This window comes from Symsagittifera roscoffensis, chromosome 2 (assembly GCF_963678635.1).
Source record: "Symsagittifera roscoffensis chromosome 2, txSymRosc1.1, whole genome shotgun sequence".
NCBI lineage: Eukaryota > Metazoa > Xenacoelomorpha > Acoela > Convolutidae > Symsagittifera > Symsagittifera roscoffensis.
In genome coordinates this window covers 29,668,117-29,684,145 of record NC_087063.1, presented here as the reverse complement: position 1 = coordinate 29,684,145, position 16,029 = coordinate 29,668,117, and the positions used below count along the sequence as shown (strand labels likewise).

At 33.5% G+C, this 16,029-nt stretch overlaps 1 protein-coding gene across 1 annotated transcript in view; it reads left to right on the top strand.

Moving 5' to 3' along the window:
- Positions 1-1,515: 1,515 nt before the first annotated feature.
- The window catches only part of LOC134839791 (uncharacterized), a 30,189-nt gene continuing 15,675 nt past the window's right edge, over positions 1,516-16,029 (top strand). The window contains exons 1-2 of the mRNA XM_063855413.1: positions 1,516-2,011; positions 2,646-2,870. Coding sequence (XP_063711483.1) covers positions 2,718-2,870 — 153 coding nt within the window. The 5' untranslated portion in view covers positions 1,516-2,011; positions 2,646-2,717. The remainder of the gene's footprint in view (positions 2,012-2,645; positions 2,871-16,029) is intronic.

Sequence of the window (16,029 nt, the reverse complement as noted above, 5' to 3'; positions counted from 1 at the left end):
AGAAAAATTCTAACAAATTTTACGATCGCAACTTAAACTTGTCTTTGTTAGTCGGTCCAGCTTGAATCTTTGAATTATCTCAAGTGCGTTTCCAAAAAACTTGTCAGTTTGTTGTTTTTCTCTTTTCCATCGGAAATTAACACAACGTAATTGACCTTCATCGTATCGAAATGAAACTACAAAATAGCAATTACAACATACTGGGGATAGATCATTGTTTAGTGAAACAGCTCTCATCACAATGGAATCCAGAGATGGAGAATGAAATTTGATAATAGGGTTTGTTTTTTAATCTCACAATAAGAATACAGCTAGCGGTTATTTTAAAAAAAGTCCTGGTAGTAGAAAAAAAAACGAAGCAAAATTGAGAAGAGATTAACTGCTTTCCTTAAAAGTCGTAATAAAGTTTTCAACTGCTTTTTTCGACAGTCATTGTTTTTTCTCGTGTATTTTCTAACACATTAACAACACTTTTCCCCGTGTTTTAGCGACAGCTTTTAAAAATAAATAATCTCAAGTTGACAAAAGATTGTTAAAAAGAAGTACTACACGTTTTATAGAAGCCTTGAAAATTTTTTCCGACTTTCATCCGTGTTCTCGCCTTTCAAAATTTTTTTAGCAACTTCAATTTTTAGTTCTTCATACTTTTCAATAAGGTCAAAGCTTTTTTCACAAATTTTAGACGTTTGTTCAGCCTCATGTAGATACGGAAAATCGAAACGTTGAAATTTTCGACAAATTTTTCCTTTTTTCAAAAGTTTTCAATGTTTCGTTATTTTCCTATGTCTTTTACTTTAGTTTGGCTTAAAGTATTGTTTCATTCTTATTCCGTTCAAATTGGGTTGCGGCGACCAGTTTTGACTATTTCTTATTTCTTCACAATTAAGCAATAAAATATCCGGCGCTTTCTAATATACCACATATTTTGGTTGCATTTGGTTCAGTTGTTTGCATATAAGGTTTATTTAATGTCATTTAAATGTCAGCAAGCCTATACCCCAAAATTTTAGAAAGGAAAACATGCAGCAACCAATAATTAATTCCATACCCTTTTCCACAGAGTGCCCCAAAAATGACCAACTTTAACCTCCCATAAAACCTGCCCAAAATTTAACCCTCTAGGACATTTAAATTTCTTTTACGAAAACTGATCACACGTGAAATCTATATTTTTCCATTTAGGCTCATAACAACAATGCTTTTTGATTGACTTAAAATTTCCGTCAAAACTAGCCAGTTAAAAAGTCGAAATTTGTCTGAAGAAAAAACCACACCTAAACGGAGCACAAATATTCCGTTACTTTCGTTACGAATGTCGGAGCAACAACTCATGTTTATCACGTGTAAGAGAAAGGGCGTCATACTTGACTAATTTCATTAGAGATTTGTTCAAAACCGAAGTTGCCAAAACACGGTTATAGCAATAACAACTATGCTTAAAGCTCTACCAAAAATAACCAAGAGCTCAGCTATTATTGTTATAACAATTTTTTTCATTGATTATGACATGTTGGTTACAATTTTCACGTGCAGAAAACTGCTTTCGAAGAGTAAGCTTAATACATAACATTATTATAAGAAAGAATCAAATAAAAACGAATAAATAAATTGCCTCTATAAATTGTCCCATTTTTGAAGTGCCTGTTCTTTTGAATCACAATTGTTGAAAACAGATTGTTAATTCCAGCATTAAACCAAAAACTTAACTTTACCTTTCTTCACCCACAATAAAATATTACAATAGGAACCCTTTCCAATTTTTGTTAAGAATTTTGACCGCTGAAAGCATGTGCAAAGTTCGTCTGGCTTAGGAAAAAAAAACAAAACATTCAGTTTCGATATTTATTTTACCCCAGATTCCGATAGGTCTTTTTAGTTCATCATTTTGGACCCGATTTGCTTGTTTTATATTTAGCTTCTGTCCCGCCTATAACCAAAACTTACAGACACAAACGTGCAGATCTGTTGACTTCTCATTTTACATCGATTTTTGTCTTTACCTTGAAGGAAGGTTAGAATTCTTGTTTGTTTCTCTCGAATATTTATTGTTATTCATTGCCTTTTTCTTTTCTTATGACCGATTTCAAAATAAGTAATAGTTTAAGTCGTTTGTCAGAAAGATAGGCAGTTTTTTTGACACTGAAGCTGAGTTTTGTGACACGAAATTCATAATCCTATGAGGTAGCTGTGAAACCTTATTTTCACTTGGCACTCATTATCTTGTTTGGCTGACCACCCTTTTCCGAAGACGAAGAATTTATTGGTTTTCCAAGTTTTGGTTTTGCTTATAATTGTTCAATTGCTTTCAAAATGGTTTTTTTTCTGGAAATTTGAATAAATTTTGAATTTTCAATTGCAGCTCGATGCAGGACTGGAAAAAGGTTGGCTGCTCAAAAGAAATCATTCGAAGTTATTTTTGCGATACTTGATTTTGTGCAAAAATAAACAAAAATACTCTATAGCTTTTCGTCAAAGTGGTCGGAACAATGCGAGTAATGAAGAGTTGTGTGCAGAGTTTGATTAACGTGGGACTCGTTTTTTTGTCATTTTGACTTTGTCTTATTCATAAAGTTGGAGAAAACGTATCTTCCATTTGTTTAGAACAATCATAAAACTTTGTACACATATCAAATAAAGGATTTTAGTTCAATTCCATCAACTGGTTCCTTTTGCGAGTTTTAGCCAAAATCTACAAGCCTTCCGAACCCACGGCACATATGGCAACTTCCCGTCCACCTTTCCACGCTACTGTGCCGTCACTCGAATGCCGAAAATGCGGCATAGGTTTCACTGGTGACTCTGCAAAGGAACTGCCTTGTGGTCACTGTATCTGTGTGCGATGCGCGCCTGAGTTAGAGGCTGAAACTGAGGTATGCATTATGGTTCCTCTTATTTTTTAAATCTACAATAATTTATTTGACATTTAAGTAAGTAAATTTAACAGATGCAATAACATGAACATGATCATGATCAACCGCAGTTAGGCGCATGTTTTTAAAATTTCGGAAACGAAATTTAATTTTGTTGTGATTTTTTCTAAGCAGCCATTTTTGAGCTGTGCGGAATGTGTGGAATGAAAATATTTTCGTATAACAAATTTATAATGTATATGTCAACATTTAATATCGGTGGTTATCCAGCCCGCGAGATACTTGCGTGAGTCAGGTTGGCTGTGGTACGGCCCTTAAATGCTAACACTGTGTGCTTTGTTTAAAGATTAAAGTGTTAGTCTATGAGTTTTCTTCTAGTTAAATTGTTACTCAAGGTCGGTATCTGTCGACCGAGTGAGCTTTTTGTGGAGATTGTGAATATCATTCTCTTGATTTTAATGTACGATTGCAGAACAACTTATTTTACCTATTCAATTCATAACAATTCTGCGTAATTGTCTTTACCGGCTTCAGAGAGTCTGTTGGTTGAGATTTCACATGACGCAGCCACATAATTTTGGTCGATGAGGACCAAACTGATTTTGAAGGGATACCAGCGTTCTGGTCAAAACCAAAAAGAAACCTTTATTCTTCTGGGAATTGTGGATAGGACATTTTTATTTTGCCGTAAGCCTACGAGACCACTGCAACGCCAATACTCTACTAAGCGATCCACTATAACTTTTGACCAGAAAGAAAAAGTGATGTTGAAAACCTAGCAGATGGAGCCAATTAAATCTCATGGGATCAAGCCGACATTCGCGAAAACTGGAAAAACTAAGAAATCAATGAAAAAAAATGACCAAAAATTGGACAAAATGTTTTCTTTCATGAAGCGGACCAATTAGTCAAATCCTGATTTATTTTCGCTAGAAACAGAAATTAGAAAAAATTATTTACAGAGTCTCGCTCACGTAGATATCGCAACGATCAGGTTTCGAGATTTCTACAATTACTGCGAAAAATAATTCAAAAAGGATAAGATTAGTTTTTTTGATAATAATTGTACATTACTTCCAAATCAGATCGTTAAAGTTTGGAAACATTTTTCTGGAGACAATCGGATTAAGCCAACCAATGTAGCTGAGCAGTCAACAAAGAGAAAGAAGTTGTTTCCGATGTTTCTATTGCTAACTTGAGACTCAAAGACATACATCGTGATATTTGTGTTTGTTCTGAAAATACACCTAAAAACACTAAAATAAGCTTTTTTTTCAAAAGAATGGATATGTCACTGCCTTCACACTCCAGAAACAAATGGGTCACTCAGGACCCTCAAACCTGAATTTTAACTCCTACCAGAACTATTCTAGTTCTTTAAAAAACAAGAAACATCTTTTTTGTTTCAGCGAAAGAACAACATTCAAAACAGAACTGATTGAGCCAAAAGTTCAAGCGAAAGATTCAACAACAGACAAAACCAAATTGAACCCAGAGAAATTAAACCGTATTACTTCTGCGGAAACGACTTTACTCCTAATCACAAAAATTTGACTCATTATCTTGTCTGGCTAAGAACGTATCGTGTAAGAACTGCAACAAAAGGGCCACTTCGCGAAATGTTGTAGTTATAGGTGTATTGCGGAAATGGGAAAGAAGATTCGGAATCCTTAGCAGAGGATGAATGTAATTTTATTGCAGCACTCTCAAAAACCTACAAAAAACCGCAAACATTTTAGTCAATTCGCCAACGTGAAATCATTGTCAATCTCGGAGAGGCGGATTGACACTCACATTGTAGACTACAAAAAAAGAACTATCAATTTTAATTCTATTTGGTTTAGAAAATTATTATCCCTGGGTTGGCTGCTTCAATCTACTAACAATTTGTTTTCGGAACATACAACCAGGTGTCATCTTGGCTTAGATTTACAAAGTTCTCTGAGAGTGCAAACTACCCAATCAAAACCGTTTTATATTAGTGAAAATAAAAAAAACTATTCCACTTGAATGATTCAAAAAACTGTTGTTACTTTTCCAGGGCAGAGTATAATGGTCCGTGTGACAATGCTATTGAACCTGATTCATGACTCCCGATTAAATTATTGCAAAACAGCCTGTAATCGTTAATTTTTCTAATTTTTAGGTTTTTGTCCAAGGAAGAATTATCGATACCAATCAAAGAAACATGAAGTCTTAACTGACTTAATTGTCCAAGTTAATTTTATTATAACTAAAAAAACTTGCAGCTAGGAAATTTTTTCGTTAGTGAGAATAAAAAAAATCAATAGATAAATTAAAAGTGCAATTGGTTTGAATAACTTATGGACGATTAATTGGAGTTTCTTGTTGTTTTTGCAATTTCATTTTTCAAGGAGTTAAAATCAAACAAATCCTCGAATATTTTCTCAAAATCAACAAAAAAGAAGTTGCTCATAGTACCCTACTTTGATTTATAGAAAAGCACTTTAATAAAGACTAATTGTAGAAGCTCACTCAAATAAAACAGTTTTTTGAAAATAAGTTATTTTTTTAAACCAAAGTTTCTTTTCACTCTCGAGAGACATTGTATCAATTCTTACCAAAATCGAAGTATTTTTTTTTGGTGGTTGAAAACAGTCTATATTGTAAATATTCCGTTTGAATATCTTCGGTACACCAAGCGCTATCCAATTTCATTTTTTTGTTTGTCATTAGCTTATTGTTTGCCTAGAAACGGCCACCTCCTTGGAGATTGTTTTGAAATTTCTGCCTTTTCACCATAAATTATAGCACGAACTGAGGAAAGAATTTACTGCCAACAGATTAGCTATGCAGCCAAAATCTCCGGCGAATTGTTATTATTCCCATAAAATTACATTCCAAGGTCACTTACAAATCTTTATTAGATCAAGAAATATAGATTGAATCATAATCGACGGCATTCGATATTTGAGAATCCATTATTTCCAATCCAAAAGAGCACGCTACAAATTCCGAGCACATAAGAGGTTCCGAGTTTTGAAGAAGCTGCAACACGGTGAGCTCAGGGCTATCTTTATCATACTAGAAGATTGAATAACCATAGATGGCATTCGATATTCGATCGAAGTCCCACTAGTTCCGATCCAAAAAAAAGTTCAAAGCGGACCCATTCTCATCCACGAAAAATTGGTTATCAAAAATCGAGAAACTTATCAATGAAGGTCATTTTGTAAAAGTTAACAAGTGCACTAGCGACCAGTTTGTAGCTCCCGTAGTTGTAACAAGATTTACCAAACAGAAGGACGGAACTATCAAACTAGCCATGGATGCAAAGCTCATGAACGCTGAGATCTACAAAAATCTTCTTCAATGCCATATCTTCTAGAGCAGTTAGACGTTGCAGCGCAAGTCATCAATACGGAAATATACATATTTATATGTAAATATAAATATATATTTTTCAATTTAGGCTCATAACAACAATACTTTTTGATTGACTTAAAATTTTTGTCAAAACTAGCCAGTTAAAAATTCGAAATTTGTCTGAAGAAAAAACCACACCTAAACGGAGCACAAATATTCCGTTACTTTCGTTACGAATGTCGGAGCAACAACTCATCTTTATCACGTGTAAGAGAAAGGGCGTCATAGTTGACTAATTTCATTAGAGATTTGTTCAAAACCGAAGTTGCCAAAACACGGTTATAGCAATAACAACTATGGTTAAAGCTCTACCAAAACTAACCAAGAGCTCAGCTATTATTGTTATAACAATTTTTTTCATTGATTATGACATGTTGGTTACAATTTCACGGTGCAGAAAACTGCTTTCGAAGAGTAAACTTAAAACATAACATTATTATAAGAAGGAATCAAATAAAAACGAATAAATAAATTGCCTCTATAAATTGTCCCATTTTTGAAGTGCCTGTTCTTTTGAATCACAATTGTTGAAAACAGATTGTTAATTCCAGCATTAAACCAAAAACTTAACTCTACCTTTCTTCACCCACAATAAAATATTACAATAGGAACCCTTTCCAATTTTTGTTAAGAATTTTGACCGCTGAAAGCATGTGCAAAGTTCGTCTGGCTTAGGAAAAAAACAAAATATTCAATTTTGATATTTATTTTACTCCAGATTCCAATAGGTCTTTTTAGTTCATCATTTTGGACCCGATTTGCTTGTTTTATATTTAGCTTCTGTCCCGCCTATAACCAAAACTTACAGACACAAACGTGCAGATCTGTTGACTTCTCATTTTACATCGATTTTTGTCTTTACCTTGAAGGAAGGTTAGAATTCTTGTTTGTTTCTCTCGAATGTTTATTGTTATTCATTGCCTTTTTCTTTTCTTATGACCGATTTCAAAATAAGTAATAGTTTAAGTCGTTTGTCAGAAAGATAGGCAGTTTTTTTGACACTGAAGCTGAGTTTTGTGACACGAAATTCATAATCCTATGAGGTAGCTGTGAAACCTTTTCACTTGGCACTCATTATCTTGTTTGGCTGACCACCCTTTTCCGAAGACGAAGAATTTATTGGTTTTCCAAGTTTTGGTTTTGCTTATAATTGTTCAATTGCTTTCAAAATTGTTTTTTTTTCTGGAAATTTGAATAAGTTTTGAATTTTCAATTGCAGCTCGATGCAGGGCTGGAAAAAAGTTGGTTGCTCAAAAGAAATCATTCGAAGTTATTTTTGCGATACTTGATTTTGTGCAAAAATAAACAAAAATACTCTATAGCTTTTCGTCAAAGTGGTCGGAACAATGCGAGTAATGAAGAGTTGTGTGCAGAGTTTGATTAACGTGGGACTCGTTTTTTTGTCATTTTGACTTTGTCTTATTCATAAAGTTGGAGAAAACGTATCTTCCATTTGTTTAGAACAATCATAAAACTTTGTACACATATATCCAAGTTAATTTTATTAGAACTAAAAAAAACATGCAGCTAGGAAATTTTTTCGTTAGTGAGAATAAAAAAATCATTAGATAAATTAAAAGTACAGTTGGCTTGAATAACTTATGGACAATTAATTGGAGTTTCTTGTTGTTTTTGCAATTTCATTTTTCAAGGAGTTAAAATCAAACAAATCGTCCAATATTGTCTCAAAATCAACAAAAAAGAAGTTGCTCATAGTACCCTACTATGATTTATAGATAAGCTCTTTAATAAAGACTAATTGTAGAAGCTCACTCAAATAAAACTGTTTTTTGAAAATAAGTTAATTTTTTTTAACCAAAGTTTCTTTTCACTCTCGAGAGACACATTGTATCAATTCTTACCAAAATCGAAGTATAGTTTTTTTGGTGGTTGAAAACAGTCTATATTGTAAATATTCCGTATGAATATATTCGGTACACCAAGCTCTATCCAATTTCATTTTTCTGTTTGTCATTAGCTTATTGTTTGCCTAGAAACGGCCACCTCCTTGGAGATTGTTTTGAAATTTCTGCCTTTTCACAATAAATTATAGCACAAACTGAGGAAATAATTTACTGCTGCCAACAGATTAGCTATGCAGCCAAAAACTCCGGCGAATTTTTATTATGTCCTATAAAATTACATTCCAAGGTCACTTACAAATCTTTATTAGATCAAGAAATATAGATTGAATCATAATCGACGGCATTCGATATTTGAGAATCCATTATTTCCAATCCAAAAGAGCGCGCTACAAATTCCGAGCACATTAGAGGTTCCGAGTTTTGAAGAAGCTGCAACACGGTGAGCTCAGGCTATCTTTACCATACTAGAAGATTGAATAACCATAGATGGCATTCGATATTCGATCGAAGACCCACTAGTTCCGATTCAAAAAAAAGTTCAAAGCGGACCCATTCTCATCCACGAAAAATTGGTTATCAAAAATCGAGAAAGTTATCAATGAAGGTCATTTTGTAAGAGTTAACAAGTGCACTAGCGACCAGTTTGTAGCTCCCGTAGTTGTAACAAGATTTACCAAACAGAAGGACGGAACTATCAAACTAGCCATGGATGCAAAGCTCATGAACGCTGAGATCTACAAAAATTGTCTTCAAATGCCATATCTTCTAGAGCAGTTAGACGTTGCAGCGCAAGTCATCAATACGGAAATATAAGTGAAAATTTGGTTAACTTCTCTCGGCTTAAATAATGTTTTTAGCCAACTTATACTTTGCAATCTTGGCAGTAGCCATTGCAGTTTTAGTATTGTATCTGGGGAGTCTTTGGATACTTATCGTTTTGAAACTGGTTTCTATTGTCTCACGGTTATGTCCAAGGAATTTCAGAAAGAAATGGTAGCGCTCTTGAAATTAGCTTATCAGACGACATAATCATTGTTTGCAGGGAAAATTAGGATATAACAACAAAATTATTAAGAAAATTTTTAAAAAGATAGACAGAAAAGGATTTGCTCTTGAACTCTCAAAAGTGAATGTTCAGTATATTCAATTTTTGTAATTGGGCTCGATATTGACAAAACCGGTGAACAACCCGAACTATCAAACATACAAGAGGTCTCAGAAACTGAGCTTTTCCGGATCGTGAGATGCGCTCTATTGCCATGAAAACTCTTGTCGTCGTTCTGAGAGTCTTAGCTGGGTGAGGTCTTGCGCTTTTTTAATGGTTAAAACTGTTAATATGAAGAAAATGTGCTGCATGTGGTTGAAAATTAGCTTCCAATTAGTTCGGAATTAAAACAAAGTCTTCAGCTGTCTTAATTAGATTGTAAGGTAACAAAATAACAAATTTGTCGCACTAGTTGAAATCCTTTCCTATTTACAATTATGGCATACATTTTGTCAACAACAGTTTTTGAGGTGATAAATAACTTGTAATGACGTCTCTTTATTGGCAATGCTAACATTTAAATTATTCCGGTATTTATTTTGTAGTAGCTTCTAAGAAATTTGAGTATAAAAAAAAATATTTGCTGCGCGTAACAAAGCGATTTAAACAAGATTGTGGGTGCAGTGATCATATCAACCACTCGTTGTCATCAATTTTGTTAAAACAAAGTTGCTTTATATATGTCAGAAAATTTTTTCAATTATTTTGGACCCGAATCCGTTAAAATTCAAGAATTTCGCATTAACTTGGCATGTGTTTACAAAGCGATACAATGTACCGAATTTAGAATAAAAAGTAATTACAACCACAAACTTGAAAATAAACCCTTTTTTCCAGATCTTGAGCTTTGCTCTATTGCCAAGAAACCTCTGACGACGTTTTAATCACTATACTCATATCCTCGGTTTTCGTAGCACGTAGCCAATTAAGCTGGACAAACTGGAGAACGAAACTGACGTTTCTTCTCAAATTAGTTTATCAAAGGAAGGTGTGAGAATGCGAAAGCAGAATAAACTTAGAATAACGGTATTTAGTGCAACAAAAACTACTTCAAATCTTGGCATAGTTCCTTGTTACAAAATTTAATGTTTTCTGTTACAAAAATTCGTACACATTTTATACAGTTATATACAAGCTTTGTTATCATTACTGCATCAGATTCATCAATTGGTGCTGTTGTCTTAGACATATTCAAATGAAACTAGTCTACAGAGTGTGCTATAGTTTTTTCTCACAGTAAATGTAGCTTGATCGCTCAAAAGAAAAAAAATTTCGATGAGTCTCAAATTTCACAACAAGTAAATTCTTCGTCATAATTGATTTTGTAATGTGTTTTTAACCTATAGTTTGCTGGGCTAATTGCAGTTTTTTCACAGTACCTTGCTTTGTCACAGCATCCTTTTTCACAAATTTCTAATTTTATGTGGCAAATCACTACTGTCTAGGCCCATCTGAGCGCCTAATTATCATATGGATATACAGAATGGTTCGGGAAGACAGTGCTCCTTGCTTCCTGACCATTATTTCATAAAGATTTTAATCTGCGGAATAAAACAAATTGATCAACTAATGGAAAAAAAATTCCTTTAGCGTAGACTGTTCCTCTTAGGAAAATAAAATTTGCTCCTTCCTTAAAAATTGTTGGCCTCTACAATCAATAGAACTTGTTCAAGTTTTATAGTTTTTGATCACTATCTGGATTCATCCACTCTCAAACTTTTGAATTTGTTAATGGGGATGTCTTCACTTTAGCCAATCTCTTGCTCTTTTTACTTTTTCAAAAACTAAAAAAATTACATTGCTTTTGTTTCAGGCACAATGAATCCTGGAGGTGCAATGAGTTACAATTTGGAAAATTTTCAAATTTAGTTTTTCAAAAGCAGGCAACACATTTCATCTAGTTTTCCGCTATTCGGTCCATGTTCTCGAATAAGAAATGTGTAATTTTTTTCCTTTACCGTTAGTAATGGTTCTCAGTTTTCCGCAGGCAAAACGTTGAAATAATTGAATCAAATTAAGTGAAAGATTATCCACCGTTTTCCCATTGGCGATCGTGAAACAATTTTATTTTTTCATTAATGGTACGTCTTTGTAATTTAAACTCGAGCTGTGGTAGTAAAATGAAATTCACTGAATGTAAGACAATGAGTCGACCGCTGTAGTCTGAATTTCTGATTGCTAAATCTCTAATCACAAATGCGAACCGAATCCTTCTACGTCAAGTACAAGTCAAGGCACCTTCTCCGTCAAGGCAAGTTGTAACGGTACGTGTAGGTTTCCCCCTAATCTGCCCAAGTCGTTTGCCAAAAACCGTCACCTGTTTTCCTTTCAGCTGGAAAACGGCGCTAGGATTTATCAAGACACGACAAGACTTTGAAGTATTCATTTCAAGTTTAGTTGAAGATAGTCACCATCTTTCCATTGGAACTAAAAAAATGATTTTTTTAAATTGTAGGCTTTAGCAGTGGAAACTAGAGCTCTGGGCGTATATTGAAAATCACTGGATGCTAGAAACTGTGTGAGTGGCTGTACTCTGAAATTGTGATTGGTACTTCTTTAAATAAGAAGGCATTTTTCTTGGAACTGAAACTTTCTACGTCAAGCACAACTGATCTTTTGCTTAGCTTTCTAATAAATGATATTTTCTTAAATTTTTATTTCCACTTAGTGAAAATAAAGAAAACTATTCCAATCAAATGATTCAAAAAACTGTTGTTACTTTTCCAGGGCAAATTATAATGGTCCGTGCGACCCTGTTATTAAACCTGATTCATGACTCCAGATTAATTTTCGCAAAACAGCATGCAATCGTTAAAATTTCTAATTGTTCATGTTTTTGTCTAGGGAAGAATTATCGATACCAATCAAAGAAACATGAAGTCTTAACTGACAAAAAATATCCAAGTTAAAATTATAAGAGCTAAAAAAACTTGCAGCTAGGAAATTTTTTGTTAGTGAGATTAAATAGATTCAATTGATAAATTATAAGTATAATTGATTTGAATAACTTATGGACGATTAATTGGAGTTTCTTGTTGTTTTTTGCAATTTCATTTTTAAGGAGTTCAAATCAAACAAATCGTGGACAAAAAGAGGTTGCTCACATTACCCTACTATGATTTATAGAAAAGCACTTTAATAAATAGCAAATTGTAGAAGCTCACTCAAATAAAACTGTTTTTTGAAAATAAGTTATCTTTTTTAATCAAAGTTTTCTTTCACTCTCGAAAGACAAATTGTATCAATTCTTACAAAAATTGAAGTATCGTTTTTTTTGGTGGATGAAAACAGTCTAAATTGTAAATAAATTGCCTCTATAAATTGTCCCATTTTTGAAGTGCCTGTTCTTTTGAATCACAATTGTTGAAAACAGATTGTTAATTCCAGCATTAAACCAAAAACTTAACTCTACCTTTCTTCACCCACAATAAAATATTACAATAGGAACCCTTTCCAATTTTTGTTAAGAATTTTGACCGCTGAAAGCATGTGCAAAGTTCGTCTGGCTTAGGAAAAAAACAAAATATTCAATTTTGATATTTATTTTACTCCAGATTCCAATAGGTCTTTTTAGTTCATCATTTTGGACCCGATTTGCTTGTTTTATATTTAGCTTCTGTCCCGCCTATAACCAAAACTTACAGACACAAACGTGCAGATCTGTTGACTTCTCATTTTACATCGATTTTTGTCTTTACCTTGAAGGAAGGTTAGAATTCTTGTTTGTTTCTCTCGAATGTTTATTGTTATTCATTGCCTTTTTCTTTTCTTATGACCGATTTCAAAATAAGTAATAGTTTAAGTCGTTTGTCAGAAAGATAGGCAGTTTTTTTGACACTGAAGCTGAGTTTTGTGACACGAAATTCATAATCCTATGAGGTAGCTGTGAAACCTTTTCACTTGGCACTCATTATCTTGTTTGGCTGACCACCCTTTTCCGAAGACGAAGAATTTATTGGTTTTCCAAGTTTTGGTTTTGCTTATAATTGTTCAATTGCTTTCAAAATTGTTTTTTTTTCTGGAAATTTGAATAAGTTTTGAATTTTCAATTGCAGCTCAATGCAGGGCTGGAAAAAAGTTGGTTGCTCAAAAGAAATCATTCGAAGTTATTTTTGCGATACTTGATTTTGTGCAAAAATAAACAAAAATACTCTATAGCTTTTCGTCAAAGTGGTCGGAACAATGCGAGTAATGAAGAGTTGTGTGCAGAGTTTGATTAACGTGGGACTCGTTTTTTTGTCATTTTGACTTTGTCTTATTCATAAAGTTGGAGAAAACGTATCTTCCATTTGTTTAGAACAATCATAAAACTTTGTACACATATATCCAAGTTAATTTTATTAGAACTAAAAAAAACATGCAGCTAGGAAATTTTTTCGTTAGTGAGAATAAAAAAATCATTAGATAAATTAAAAGTACAGTTGGCTTGAATAACTTATGGACAATTAATTGGAGTTTCTTGTTGTTTTTGCAATTTCATTTTTCAAGGAGTTAAAATCAAACAAATCGTCCAATATTGTCTCAAAATCAACAAAAAAGAAGTTGCTCATAGTACCCTACTATGATTTATAGATAAGCTCTTTAATAAAGACTAATTGTAGAAGCTCACTCAAATAAAACTGTTTTTTGAAAATAAGTTAATTTTTTTTAACCAAAGTTTCTTTTCACTCTCGAGAGACACATTGTATCAATTCTTACCAAAATCGAAGTATAGTTTTTTTGGTGGTTGAAAACAGTCTATATTGTAAATATTCCGTATGAATATATTCGGTACACCAAGCTCTATCCAATTTCATTTTTCTGTTTGTCATTAGCTTATTGTTTGCCTAGAAACGGCCACCTCCTTGGAGATTGTTTTGAAATTTCTGCCTTTTCACAATAAATTATAGCACAAACTGAGGAAATAATTTACTGCTGCCAACAGATTAGCTATGCAGCCAAAAACTCCGGCGAATTTTTATTATGTCCTATAAAATTATATTCCAAGGTCACTTACAAATCTTTATTAGATCAAGAAATATAGATTGAATCATAATCGACGGCATTCGATATTTGAGAATCCATTATTTCCAATCCAAAAGAGCGCGCTACAAATTCCGAGCACATTAGAGGTTCCGAGTTTTGAAGAAGCTGCAACACGGTGAGCTCAGGCTATCTTTACCATACTAGAAGATTGAATAACCATAGATGGCATTCGATATTCGATCGAAGACCCACTAGTTCCGATTCAAAAAAAAGTTCAAAGCGGACCCATTCTCATCCACGAAAAATTGGTTATCAAAAATCGAGAAACTTATCAATGAAGGTCATTTTGTAAGAGTTAACAAGTGCACTAGCGACCAGTTTGTAGCTCCCGTAGTTGTAACAAGATTTACCAAACAGAAGGACGGAACTATCAAACTAGCCATGGATGCAAAGCTCATGAACGCTGAGATCTACAAAAATTGTCTTCAAATGCCATATCTTCTAGAGCAGTTAGACGTTGCAGCGCAAGTCATCAATACGGAAATATAAGTGAAAATTTGGTTAACTTCTCTCGGCTTAAATAATGTTTTTAGCCAACTTATACTTTGCAATCTTGGCAGTAGCCATTGCAGTTTTAGTATTGTATCTGGGGAGTCTTTGGATACTTATCGTTTTGAAACTGGTTTCTATTGTCTCACGGTTATGTCCAAGGAATTTCAGAAAGAAATGGTAGCGCTCTTGAAATTAGCTTATCAGACGACATAATCATTGTTTGCAGGGAAAATTAGGATATAACAACAAAATTATTAAGAAAATTTTTAAAAAGATAGACAGAAAAGGATTTGCTCTTGAACTCTCAAAAGTGAATGTTCAGTATATTCAATTTTTGTAATTGGGCTCGATATTGACAAAACCGGTGAACAACCCGAACTATCAAACATACAAGAGGTCTCAGAAACTGAGCTTTTCCGGATCGTGAGATGCGCTCTATTGCCATGAAAACTCTTGTCGTCGTTCTGAGAGTCTTAGCTGGGTGAGGTCTTGCGCTTTTTTAATGGTTAAAACTGTTAATATGAAGAAAATGTGCTGCATGTGGTTGAAAATTAGCTTCCAATTAGTTCGGAATTAAAACAAAGTCTTCAGCTGTCTTAATTAGATTGTAAGGTAACAAAATAACAAATTTGTCGCACTAGTTGAAATCCTTTCCTATTTACAATTATGGCATACATTTTGTCAACAACAGTTTTTGAGGTGATAAATAACTTGTAATGACGTCTCTTTATTGGCAATGCTAACATTTAAATTATTCCGGTATTTATTTTGTAGTAGCTTCTAAGAAATTTGAGTATAAAAAAAAATATTTGCTGCGCGTAACAAAGCGATTTAAACAAGATTGTGGGTGCAGTGATCATATCAACCACTCGTTGTCATCAATTTTGTTAAAACAAAGTTGCTTTATATATGTCAGAAAATTTTTTCAATTATTTTGGACCCGAATCCGTTAAAATTCAAGAATTTCGCATTAACTTGGCATGTGTTTACAAAGCGATACAATGTACCGAATTTAGAATAAAAAGTAATTACAACCACAAACTTGAAAATAAACCCTTTTTTCCAGATCTTGAGCTTTGCTCTATTGCCAAGAAACCTCTGACGACGTTTTAATCACTATACTCATATCCTCGGTTTTCGTAGCACGTAGCCAATTAAGCTGGACAAACTGGAGAACGAAACTGACGTTTCTTCTCAAATTAGTTTATCAAAGGAAGGTGTGAGAATGCGAAAGCAGAATAAACTTAGAATAACGGTATTTAGTGCAACAAAAACTACTTCAAATCTTGGCATAGTTCCTTGTTACAAAATTTAATGTTTTCTGTTACAAAAATTCGTACACATT